Below are 13166 nucleotides of genomic sequence, written 5' to 3' on the forward strand. Positions count from 1 at the left end.
AAGTGTTCATACCCCTGAACTAGCACTTAGTTCAACTTGATTTTGATTTTATTAAAGCACTCAGTCTGTTTAGATAGTTTGGCACATCTTGTCTTGGGAATATTTTCCAATTCTTCTTTGCAAAAACATTCCAGATCTTTTAAATTGTGAGGGCAACTCCTGTGTGCGGCCCTCTTCTTTTTTTTCTTTTCTATTATCAATAGATATTTTCTTCTATTATCAATGTTGAAAATGGTTGTGTTTTTTTAATATGACTGGTCAATCAGACCTTTTGAGCCAAAAGTTTAAATAATGACCAAAGTACAATTATGCCTGACTGTGGAATCATGGTATGTATATACTGTTATGGGATCTAACAGGGAATAAAAATGTAAAAAAAAACAAAAAAAAAACAAGATAGACTGTGTTTAAATGCATTTTATTATTGTATTGTCATTTATTGAAATAAATCACAATAGTTATTTTCAAATGCAGAAATGATTGGACATTCATTTAAACATGAGGAACACTGTTGGAAACAAGGTTTTGAAATCCTCATAAACCTACTTTCTGCTCATGAACACTACAGGAAAGACTGATGACTTCAAACTGATTGAGGTAAATCAGAAGACATTTACCAAAGTTTTGGTTTAGAAAAAGTATTGAGATATACAAAGACATTCAAAGAGGTCCTGCAAAAGATAATGTTAGCGTTTCAAAAAGGAGAGGGACACTGGAAAAGGAAGACCTTGATCTTGAAAAGAGCAATTCAGACAGTCTGAAAATCAACCCAGTATATTGATATGTATAATAAATACGTGATTGTGCCTCTGCTAAGGTGGAGAGGAACAAGATCAATCATTAACAGGAGAAAAAAAAATGAAACAAGAGCAAAAAAAAAAAAAGTCACAAATTACTCCAGCATTTGGTCCAGAGCTAGACAGCAGAAATCTCCACTCGTGATGCTGAATGTGTCCCACTGAAACCATCTACAAGAGGTAGATCTCGAGATTTCTCTAGGTCTGTGATCGAGTCTGATAGAATACAACAGTTTACTATTATTGACAACAGTTTGATGTTAGGGTGAATCTTACAAAACCTCTCAAAGATATTTCATTTACCATATCTCAACTCCCAAATCAAAAGAAAACAACCACATTTTAAAGGGAACGAATGGATATTTTTAGGACATTTTCTACTTAATTCCAATTAACCATTCTTACTGTATTACAATAAAAAAAACCCTGAAATACAAAATTAGTTTTGCTCAAATCTGTGTAAATTTAAGGCAGTATATCTGACAATTAAAGATTTTTGTTTTGCCTTAAACTGAAACTGAAAATGTTTTTAACTATCATGAAAAAAAAAGAAGTATTTTCTTTCATTTTTCTTTTTTTAATTTTGGGGATGAACTATGAGCGAGACACCGGTTTAATGAGATTCATCTGTGTAAATGGTTTATATTTGGTTGTGCATAATGAGCTGAGATTAGCACGCTCAGCGATACCTGGATAGAAAAACAGAAACATTCATTATGGTTTTTGTTTTTGCATGCAAATGTTAAGGCTTCTGGTTGTGGGGCGACAGGGAGACCTTCTGCTCTCGCACTATGAATCGCACCTACGGTCAACGTTACTTATTTTCATTCCAAACAAAAGGCAGAATCAAAGGTTTGCAGACAGAAATCATTTCATTTCCAAAGAGAGAGATGATTACAGCTTTGCTGGTTTCCATGACGATCAAGCGGAAAGGCGCTGGGCGGCCAGCTCCTCCGCATCGTCGCGGTTCTCGTTGATCTCCGCCAGCGTTCGCACAAACCGGGTCCATTCGTCGCTCCGCGGGACTGCGATTTGCTATGGAGAGAAGAGGAAAAACAGAGTGTGTAATATGTGAGCATTATGTAAAGGGGTGTAAACAGTGTGTAATATGTGAGTGTTTTGTAAAGAGGTGTAAACAGTGTGTAATATGCAAGCGTTTTGTAAAGAGGCATAAACAGTGTGTAATATGTGAGCGTTTTGTAAAGGGGTGTAAACAGTGTGTAATATGTGAGCATTTTGTGAAGGGGTGAAAACAGTGTGTAATATGTGAGCATTTTGTGAAGAGGTGTAAACAGTGTGTAATATGTGAGCATTTTGTGAAGAGGTGTAAACAGTGTGTAATATGTGAGCATTTTGTGAAGAGGTGTAAACAGTGTGTAATATGTGAGCGTTTTGTAAAGAGGCATAAACAGTGTGTAATATGTGAGCGTTTTGTGAAGAGGTGTAAACAGTGTGTAATATGCGAACGTGTAAACTGTGTAATATGCAAGCGTTTTGTAAAGAGGCATAAACAGTGTGTAATATGTGAGCGTTTTGTAAAGGGGTGTAAACAGTGTGTAATATGTGAGCATTTTGTGAAGGGGTGTAAACAGTGTGTAATATGTGAGCATTTTGTGAAGAGGTGTAAACAGTGTGTAATATGTGAGCATTTTGTGAAGAGGTGTAAACAGTGTGTAATATGTGAGCATTTTGTGAAGAGGTGTAAACAGTGTGTAATATGTGAGCGTTTTGTAAAGAGGCATAAACAGTGTGTAATATGTGAGCGTTTTGTGAAGAGGTGTAAACAGTGTGTAATATGCGAACGTGTAAACTGTGTAATATGAAAGCGTTTTGTAAAGAGGCATAAACAGTGTGTAATATGTGAGCGTTTTGTAAAGGGGTGTAAACAGTGTGTAATATGAAAGCGTTTTGTTAAAGAGCCGTAAACAGTGTGTAATATGTGAGCGTTTTGTAAAGAGGCATAAACAGTGTGTAATATGTGAGCGTTTTGTGAAGAGGTGTAAACAGTGTGTAATATGAAAGCGTTTTGTAAAGAGGCATAAACAGTGTGTAATATGTGAGCGTTTTGTGAAGAGGTGTAAACAGTGTGTAATATGCGAACGTGTAAACTGTGTAATATGAGAGCGTTTTGTGAAGGGGTGTAAACAGTGTGTAATATGTGAGCATTTTGTAAAGAGGCATAAACAGTGTGTAATATGTGAGCGTTTTGTGAAGAGGTGTAAACAGTGTGTAATATGCGAACGTGTAAACTGTGTAATATGAAAGCGTTTTGTAAAGAGGCATAAACAGTGTGTAATATGTGAGCGTTTTGTAAAGAGGCATAAACAGTGTGTAATATGTGAGCGTTTTGTGAAGAGGTGTAAACAGTGTGTAATATGCGAACGTGTAAACTGTGTAATATGAAAGCGTTTTGTGAAGGGGTGTAAACAGTGTGTAATATGTGAGCGTTTTGTAAAGAGGCATAAACAGTGTGTAATATGTGAGCGTTTTGTGAAGAGGTGTAAACAGTAGGGGTGGTGAAAAAAATCGATTATTGATTAATCGCGAGTATGTTATGGACGAGTATGAATCGATTATCAAATTTTCAAAAATCGATTTTTTATAAAAAAAAAAAAAAAAAAAAAATCCACTCTGCGTGCATTTAGAGCATGTTATGTTATGAGAGGCGAATCACAACTACTTCAGAAAACCCAGCACAGTATAGGAACTACCAGGCAGTGACGTATGTGTACGCTGAAATAAAAAGTATTTCACCTCAGAAAAACGGACGTTCCTGTCCTGTCAGCCGTTATACTGTACTCGTAGCGCACACTCTTCAATTGCACGCGCAAATGCGGAGGGGCGCGCCGTGTATCGCTTCACTGTATAGTGCAAAGTGCAAAGGAAACTACGAGCATGCAACGTTGTTACGTTGTAAATTAGTAAGTCATGAAATAAAAGTAAAATACCAATAAATCACGTTACTGGTACGTCGTGTGTTAGCTGAGAAGGATTTGCATGCAGGCATGATTTTCATTCTATTCACCAGGAGCAGTTTCCATGTTTCATTAACAGTTCTTGTTAGTATTGTGTATTCACCATGGTAACTGTCGTTTCAATATTAACGCCAAAATGCCACTTTATTTTCACTTTGTGTTATTTTTTATATTTGTAAAATACTGTGGTGGCTCATACCAACATTGTATTAAAAGCTAGTTTGGTTCAACTTGATGAGTCACAACACAATGTGATGTATTCATTTCTGTGTTCTACAGAACATAAGCTACATACAAATAATTCTGAAGTTATAACTACACGACACAGAAAGTGCTTTGAGTTGTTACTCAATAAAAGAGTTAAGTAATTCAGCAGCTGACTTTTTTTAATACTGCAATCACTTAGTGTATTTTTGTTTACTGTTGTGAACTGGAAAATCAATAATCGCTAATCGAAAATCGTTAATAATCGAAAATCGACTGTAATCGAATCGGGACTTCAATAATCGTAATCGAATCGAATCGGGAAATCAGACAGATTAACCACCCCTAGTAAACAGTGTGTAATATGCGAACGTGTAAACTGTGTAATATGAAAGCGTTTTGTAAAGAGGCATAAACAGTGTGTAATATGTGAGCGTTTTGTAAAGGGGTGTAAACAGTGTGTAATATGAAAGCGTTTTGTTAAAGAGCCGTAAACAGTGTGTAATATGTGAGCGTTTTGTAAAGAGGCATAAACAGTGTGTAATATGTGAGCGTTTTGTGAAGAGGTGTAAACAGTGTGTAATATGAAAGCGTTTTGTAAAGAGGCGTAAACAGTGTGTAATATGTGAGCGTTTTGTAAAGGGGTGTAAACAGTGTGTAATATGAAAGCGTTTTGTGAAGAGGTGTAAACAGTGTGTAATATGCAAGCGTTTTGTAAAGGGGTGTAAACAGTGTGTATTATGAAAGCGTTTTGTAAAGAGGCATAAACAGTGTGTAATATGTGAGCGTTTTGTAAAGGGGTGTAAACAGTGTGTAATATGAAAGCGTTTTGTGAAGAGGTGTAAACAGTGTGTAATATGCAAGCGTTTTGTAAAGGGGAGTAAACAGTGTGTAATATGAAAGCGTTTTGTAAAGAGGCATAAACAGTGTGTAATATGTGAGCGTTTTGTGAAGAGGTGTAAACAGTGTGTAATATGAAAGCGTTTTGTAAAGAGGCGTAAACAGTGTGTAATATGTGAGCGTTTTGTAAAGGGGTGTAAACAGTGTGTAATATGAAAGCGTTTTGTGAAGAGGTGTAAACAGTGTGGAATATGAAAGCGTTTTGTAAAGAGCCGTAAACAGTGTGTAATATGTGAGCATTTTGTGAAGAGGTGTAAACAGTGTGTAATATGAAAGCGTTTTGTAAAGAGGCATAAACAGTGTGTAAAATGTGAGCGTTTTGTAAAGAGGCATAAACAGTGTGTAATATGCAAGCGTTTTGTAAAGGGGTGTAAACAGTGTGTAATATGCAAGCGTTTTGTAAAGGGGTGTAAACAGTGTGTAATATGTGAGCGTTATGTAAAGGGGTGTAAACAGTGTGTAATATGCAAGCGTTTTGTAAAGGGGTGTAAACAGTGGGTAATATGTGAGCGTTTTGTAAAGAGGCATAAACAGTGTGTAATATGTGAGCGTTATGTAAAGGGGTGTAAACAGTGTGTAATATGTGAGTGTTTTGTAAAGGGGAGTAAACAGTGTGTAATATGAAAGCGTTTTGTAAAGAGGCATAAACAGTGTGTAATATGTGAGCGTTTTGTGAAGAGGTGTAAACAGTGTGTAATATGAAAGCGTTTTGTAAAGAGGCGTAAACAGTGTGTAATATGTGAGCGTTTTGTAAAGGGGTGTAAACAGTGTGTAATATGAAAGCGTTTTGTGAAGAGGTGTAAACAGTGTGGAATATGAAAGCGTTTTGTAAAGAGCCGTAAACAGTGTGTAATATGTGAGCATTTTGTGAAGAGGTGTAAACAGTGTGTAATATGAAAGCGTTTTGTAAAGAGGCATAAACAGTGTGTAAAATGTGAGCGTTTTGTAAAGAGGCATAAACAGTGTGTAATATGCAAGCGTTTTGTAAAGGGGTGTAAACAGTGTGTAATATGCAAGCGTTTTGTAAAGGGGTGTAAACAGTGTGTAATATGTGAGCGTTATGTAAAGGGGTGTAAACAGTGTGTAATATGCAAGCGTTTTGTAAAGGGGTGTAAACAGTGGGTAATATGTGAGCGTTTTGTAAAGAGGCATAAACAGTGTGTAATATGTGAGCGTTATGTAAAGGGGTGTAAACAGTGTGTAATATGCAAGCGTTTTGTAAAGGGGTGTAAACAGTGTGTAATATGTGAGCGTTTTGTAAAGGGGTGTAAACAGTGGGTAATATGTGAGCGTTTTGTAAAGAGGCATAAACAGTGTGTAATATGTGAGCGTTATGTAAAGGGGTGTAAACAGTGTGTAATATGCAAGCGTTTTGTAAAGAGGCATAAACAGTGTGTAATATGTGAGCGTTATGTAAAGGGGTGTAAACAGTGTGTAATATGCAAGCGTTTTGTAAAGGGGTGTAAACAGTGTGTAATATGTGAGCATTATGTAAAGGGGTGTAAACAGTGTGTAATATGTGAGCGTTATGTAAAGGGGTGTAAACAGTGTGTAATATGAAAGCGTTTTGTAAAGAGCCGTAAACAGTGTGTAATATGAAAGCGTTTTGTAAAGAGGCATAAACAGTGTGTAATATGTGAGCGTTTTGTAAAGAGGCATAAACAGTGTGTAATATGTGAGCGTTTTGTGAAGAGGTGTAAACAGTGTAATATGTGAGCGTTTTGTAAAGAGGCATAAACAGTGTGTAATATGTGAGCGTTATGTAAAGGGGTGTAAACAGTGTGTAATATGAAAGCGTTTTGTAAAGAGCCGTAAACAGTGTGTAATATGAAAGCGTTTTGTAAAGAGGCATAAACAGTGTGTAATATGTGAGCGTTTTGTGAAGAGGTGTAAACAGTGTGTAATATGAAAGCATTTTGTAAAGAGGCATAAACAGTGTGTAATATGTGAGCGTTTTGTAAAGGGGTGTAAACAGTGTGTAATATGTGAGCGTTATGTAAAGGGGTGTAAACAGTGTGTAATATGTGAGCGTTATGTAAAGGGGTGTAAACAGTGTGTAATATGTGAGCGTTTTGTAAAGGGGTGTAAACAGTGTGTAATATGTGAGCGTTTTGTAAAGAGGCATAAACAGTGTGTAATATGTGAGCGTTTTGTAAAGAGGCATAAACAGTGTGTAATATGTGAGCGTTATGTAAAGGGGTGTAAACAGTGTGTAATATGTGAGCGTTTTGTAAAGAGGCATAAACAGTGTGTAATATGTGAGCGTTATGTAAAGGGGTGTAAACAGTGTGCAATATGCAAGCGTTTTGTAAAGGGGTGTAAACAGTGTGTAATATGTGAGCATTATGTAAAGGGGTGTAAACAGTGTGTAATATGTGAGCGTTATGTAAAGGGGTGTAAACAGTGTGTAATATGAAAGCGTTTTGTAAAGAGCCGTAAACAGTGTGTAATATGAAAGCGTTTTGTAAAGAGGCATAAACAGTGTGTAATATGTGAGCGTTTTGTAAAGAGGCATAAACAGTGTGTAATATGTGAGCGTTTTGTGAAGAGGTGTAAACAGTGTGTAATATGCAAGCGTTTTGTAAAGGGGTGTAAACAGTGTGTAATATGTGAGCGTTATGTAAAGGGGTGTAAACAGTGTGTAATATGTGAGCGTTTTGTAAAGGGGTGTAAACAGTGTGTAATATGTGAGCGTTATGTAAAGGGGTGTAAACAGTGTGTAATATGTGAGCGTTATGTAAAGGGGTGTAAACAGTGTGTAATATGTGAGCGTTATGTAAAGGGGTGTAAACAGTGTGTAATATGTGAGCGTTTTGTGAAGAGGTGTAAACAGTGTGTAATATGCAAGCGTTTTGTAAAGGGGTGTAAACAGTGTGTAATATGTGAGCGTTATGTAAAGGGGTGTAAACAGTGTGTAATATGTGAGCGTTATGTAAAGAGGCATAAACAGTGTGTAATATGTGAGCGTCATGTAAAGGGGTGTAAACAGTGTGTAATATGTGAGCGTTTTGTAAAGAGGCATAAACAGTGTGTAATATGTGAGCGTTTTGTAAAGGGGTGTAAACAGTGTGCAATATGCAAGCGTTTTGTAAAGGGGTGTAAACAGTGTGTAATATGTGAGCATTATGTAAAGGGGTGTAAACAGTGTGTAATATGTGAGCGTTATGTAAAGGGGTGTAAACAGTGTGTAATATGAAAGCGTTTTGTAAAGAGCCGTAAACAGTGTGTAATATGAAAGCGTTTTGTAAAGAGGCATAAACAGTGTGTAATATGTGAGCGTTTTGTAAAGGGGTGTAAACAGTGTGTAATATGTGAGCGTTATGTAAAGGGGTGTAAACAGTGTGTAATATGTGAGTGTTTTGTAAAGGGGAGTAAACTGTGTAATATGCAAGCGTTTTGTGAAGAGGTGTAAACAGTGTGTAATATGTGAGCGTTTTGTAAAGAGGTGTAAACAGTGTGTAATATGTGAGCGTTTTGTAAAGAGGCGTAAACAGTGTGTAATCTGTGAGCGTTTTGTGAAGAGGCGTAAACAGTGTGTAATATGCGAACGTGTAAACAGTGTGTAATATGTGAGCGTTTTGTAAAGGGGTGTAAACAGTGTGTAATATGTGAGTGTTTTGTAAAGAGGTGTAAACAGTGTGTAATATGCGAACGTGTAAACATTGTGTAATATGTGAGCGTTTTGTAAAGAGGCGTAAACAGTGTGTAATATGCGAGCGTTTTGTAAAGGGGTGTAAACAGTGTGTAATATGCGAATGTGTAAACATTGTGTAATATGTGAGCGTTTTGTAAAGGGGTGTAAACAGTGTGTAATATGTGAGCGTTATGTAAAGGGGTGTAAACAGTGTGTAATATGTGAGCGTTATGTAAAGGGGTGTAAACAGTGTGTAATATGTGAGCGTTATGTAAAGGGGTGTAAACAGTGTGTAATATGTGAGCGTTTTGTGAAGAGGTGTAAACAGTGTGTAATATGTGAGTGTTTTGTAAAGAGGTGTAAACACTGTGTAATCTGTGAGCGTTTTGTGAAGAGGCGTAAACAGTGTGTAATATGCGAACGTGTAAACAGTGTGTAATATGTGAGCGTTTTGTAAAGGGGTGTAAACAGTGTGTAATATGTGAGTGTTTTGTAAAGAGGTGTAAACAGTGTGTAATATGCGAACGTGTAAACATTGTGTAATATGTGAGCGTTTTGTAAAGAGGCGTAAACAGTGTGTAATATGCGAGCGTTTTGTAAAGGGGTGTAAACAGTGTGTAATATGCAAGCGTTTTGTGAAGAGGTGTAAACAGTGTGTAATATGTGAGCGTTTTGTAAAGAGGTGTAAACAGTGTGTAATATGTGAGCGTTTTGTAAAGAGGCGTAAACAGTGTGTAATCTGTGAGCGTTTTGTGAAGAGGCGTAAACAGTGTGTAATATGCGAACGTGTAAACAGTGTGTAATATGTGAGCGTTTTGTAAAGGGGTGTAAACAGTGTGTAATATGTGAGTGTTTTGTAAAGAGGTGTAAACAGTGTGTAATATGCGAACGTGTAAACATTGTGTAATATGTGAGCTTTTTGTAAAGGGGTGTAAACAGTGTGTAATATGCGAGCGTTTTGTAAAGGGGTGTAAACAGTGTGTAATATGCGAGCGTTTTGTAAAGGGGTGTAAACAGTGTGTAATATGCGAATGTGTAAACATTGTGTAATATGTGAGCGTTTTGTAAAGGGGTGTAAACAGTGTGTAATATGTGAGCGTTATGTAAAGGGGTGTAAACAGTGTGTAATATGTGAGCGTTATGTAAAGGGGTGTAAACAGTGTGTAATATGTGAGCGTTTTGTAAAGGGGTGTAAACAGTGTGTAATATGCGAGCGTTTTGTAAAGGGGTGTAAACAGTGTGTAATATGCGAGCGTTTTGTAAAGGGGTGTAAACAGTGTGTAATATGCGAATGTGTAAACATTGTGTAATATGTGAGCGTTTTGTAAAGGGGTGTAAACAGTGTGTAATATGTGAGCGTTATGTAAAGGGGTGTAAACAGTGTGTAATATGTGAGCGTTATGTAAAGGGGTGTAAACAGTGTGTAATATGTGAGCGTTATGTAAAGGGGTGTAAACAGTGTGTAATATGTGAGCGTTTTGTGAAGAGGTGTAAACAGTGTGTAATATGTGAGTGTTTTGTAAAGAGGTGTAAACACTGTGTAATCTGTGAGCGTTTTGTGAAGAGGCGTAAACAGTGTGTAATATGCGAACGTGTAAACAGTGTGTAATATGTGAGCGTTTTGTAAAGGGGTGTAAACAGTGTGTAATATGTGAGTGTTTTGTAAAGAGGTGTAAACAGTGTGTAATATGCGAACGTGTAAACATTGTGTAATATGTGAGCGTTTTGTAAAGAGGCGTAAACAGTGTGTAATATGCGAGCGTTTTGTAAAGGGGTGTAAACAGTGTGTAATATGCGAGCGTTTTGTAAAGGGGTGTAAACAGTGTGTAATATGCGAGCGTTTTGTAAAGGGGTATAAACAGTGTGTAATATGCGAATGTGTAAACATTGTGTAATATGTGAGCGTTTTGTAAAGGGGTGTAAACAGTGTGTAATATGTGAGCGTTATGTAAAGGGGTGTAAACAGTGTGTAATATGTGAGCGTTATGTAAAGGGGTGTAAACAGTGTGTAATATGTGAGCGTTATGTAAAGGGGTGTAAACAGTGTGTAATATGTGAGCGTTATGTAAAGGGGTGTAAACAGTGTGTAATATGTGAGCGTTATGTAAATGGGTGTAAACAGTGTGTAATATGCAAGCGTTTTGTAAAGAGGCATAAACAGTGTGTAATATGTGAGCGTTTTGTAAACGGGTGTAAACTGTGTGTAATATGCAAGCGTTTTGTAAAGAGCCGTAAACAGTGTGTAATCTGTGAGCGTTTTGTGAAGAGGTGTTAACAGTGTGTAATATGTGAGCGTTTTGTAAAGGAGTGTAAACAGTGTGTAATATGCGAATGTGTAAACATTGGGTAATATGCGAACGTGTAAACAGTGTGTAATATGTGAGCGTTTTGTAAAGAGGCATAAACTGTGTGTAATATGTGAGCGTTTTGTAAAGGGGTGTAAACAGTGTGTATTATGCAAATGTTTTGTAAAGGGGTGTAAACTGTGTAATATGCAAGAGTTTTGTAAAGAGGCGTAAACAGTGTGTAATATGTGAGCGTTTTGTATAGGGGTGTAAACAGTGTGTAATATGTGAGCGTTTTGTAAAGGTGTAAACAGTTTGTAATATGTGAGCGTTTGGTAAAGGTGTAAAGAGTGTGTAATATGTGAGCGTTTTGTAAAGGGGTGTAAACAGTGTGTATTATGCAAATGTTTTGTAAAGGAGTGTAAACAGTGTGTAATATCAGGGTGTCTACAGATATGAACAAGTTAAATTTAAGACTTTTTAAGACCTTTTTAATGCCACTTTGAATGAAATTTAAGACCAAACCTGTGATGGAAATACACATTATATTACATGCGTATATATTAGGGGTGTAACGGTTCACAAAATTCACGGTTCAGTTCGATACGATACACTTGTGTCATGGTTCGGTTCGGTACGTTTTTGATACAGCATAAAGAAATAAATGGCAGAGAAATTTCCTTGATTTAAATTTTTTATTCTTTTTTATATTAAAACTAACATCATAAAGTATGATATATTTGTTTTACTTTGAGCAATTTTAGAGCTATAATTGACTCTTCTTAGGAGCACATAAAACAAAACAGCTCCTTGGAAAAAATGAAATGTGATATTGTAGTAGTTATAAACTAAGGTTTATTTGATTTCAGATTAACATTTGAGGGCAGCAATTGTTTTCATAATGTCAAAATAAAACCGACGTGTTACTTGAAAGCATTATAGCCTGTACTATTCCTGCCAAACGTCCATGGTTGCAGTTAGTGTTACTACAGTAAATCCATGGTGAAAGTTGCTGATCTATGGACACTGATAGTTCATTCATGGCACAATGTTTCTTCCTGGTTTCCACGTCAGCGCTGTTTGATCCATTAATAACAGAGAAATGTGAATGTTTCTCACTAGATCTCGCAGCGATGTTATTACTTCTGTGGTGAAATCGAATGCTTTCTTTACTGGATCTCTTAGCGCTGTGTAGTAACCAGTGATGCGCGGGTTGATCCGAAATGAGCGGGTGCCTGCGGTCACCCGCGGTTACAAGTCATCCAAAAATATTTTTAATGATATTCGGGTCGCGGTCGGTCGGGTCGTTTGAAATAAAGATGCCAATTAAACCTTTGTAATTTATATAGTACTAGAGAGCATATGAGCGGAGTGGAGCGGTGAGAATCTCCGCTCATCGCTCACGGAAATGTTCACCTCTCCGCTCCCCCGCTCAACATCAGGCCGCTCCGCTCATTATCGCTCAGCGCTCAACGCAGTTTGCTCCGCGCTCCACTTAAATCGACCCCGCTCGCTCCAAAAAAGGAAAAAAAAAATCTACATGTATATCACTTTTAGCTTAGACCACAGCCTTACCTCCTAAAGAACTAATGAGCAACAACAACATTTTTCAAACAGAAATGTTTTATTTCAAATGACAAATTAGGCCTATGTAAGAAGGAATATAGCCTACACAAATTCCTGTAAAATTAAACGAATAAATGGGCCTAATAATATAAATAACAATTATATAAACAAAAATATAGCCTACATACATTTTTTAAAAGTAAATTTATTAGGCCAGAATTTTGATAAGTGAACTTTTGCGCAACGCGCACGATTAAAATTTAAATGGGCTTATATCCATTGTACACACAAACTGCTGTAAAATAAAACGAATAAATGGGCCTAATAATATAAATACAATTTATATAAACAAAAATATAAAAAAAATACATAAATGTTTTAAAAGTAGGCTAAATTAACTATTAGGCCAACATAACTGAACTTTTGCGCAGCGCGCAGGATTAAAATTTAAATGGGCTTGTATCAATTGTTTGAATATTACGCTATATTTAATTTACACTTTGTTACAAGTTACCGTATTCAATTTGCGAACCTTTTGCTTTCTTCCCAGCGTGTTCACATAGCACACTGCATGTTTTTGAGAGATGTGTCTTTTTAGATTCCAAAATGAATCTAGTAACAGTGTCGCTTGATCAAGATCGGCTCGCGCTGCTTTGGTCCAAACTGATAAACGGTCCTTCAACCACACAATAACGAGCAGTTTCGTTCCGCTTGCATTTTACGTTTGCCATTTGATGTTGGGCAATGTTGTGGTCGCGCCGGCGTCTCTTATGAGCGCGCTTGCCACGCGCAACGCGCCTACATT

At 36.8% G+C, this 13166-nt stretch overlaps 1 protein-coding gene across 1 annotated transcript in view; it reads right to left on the reverse strand.

Annotated features, from left to right (window-relative positions):
• Positions 1–399: 399 nt before the first annotated feature.
• The window catches only part of dync1i2a (dynein, cytoplasmic 1, intermediate chain 2a), a 51748-nt gene continuing 38981 nt past the window's right edge, over positions 400–13166 (reverse strand). Inside the window, exon 16 of the mRNA XM_081368471.1 lies at positions 400–1832. Within this exon, the coding sequence (XP_081224597.1) occupies positions 1719–1832 (114 nt within the window). The 3' untranslated portion in view covers positions 400–1718. The remainder of the gene's footprint in view (positions 1833–13166) is intronic.

Source organism: Scardinius erythrophthalmus, assembly GCF_964197995.2.
Source record: "Scardinius erythrophthalmus genome assembly, chromosome: 6".
Classification (NCBI taxonomy): domain Eukaryota; kingdom Metazoa; phylum Chordata; class Actinopteri; order Cypriniformes; family Leuciscidae; genus Scardinius; species Scardinius erythrophthalmus.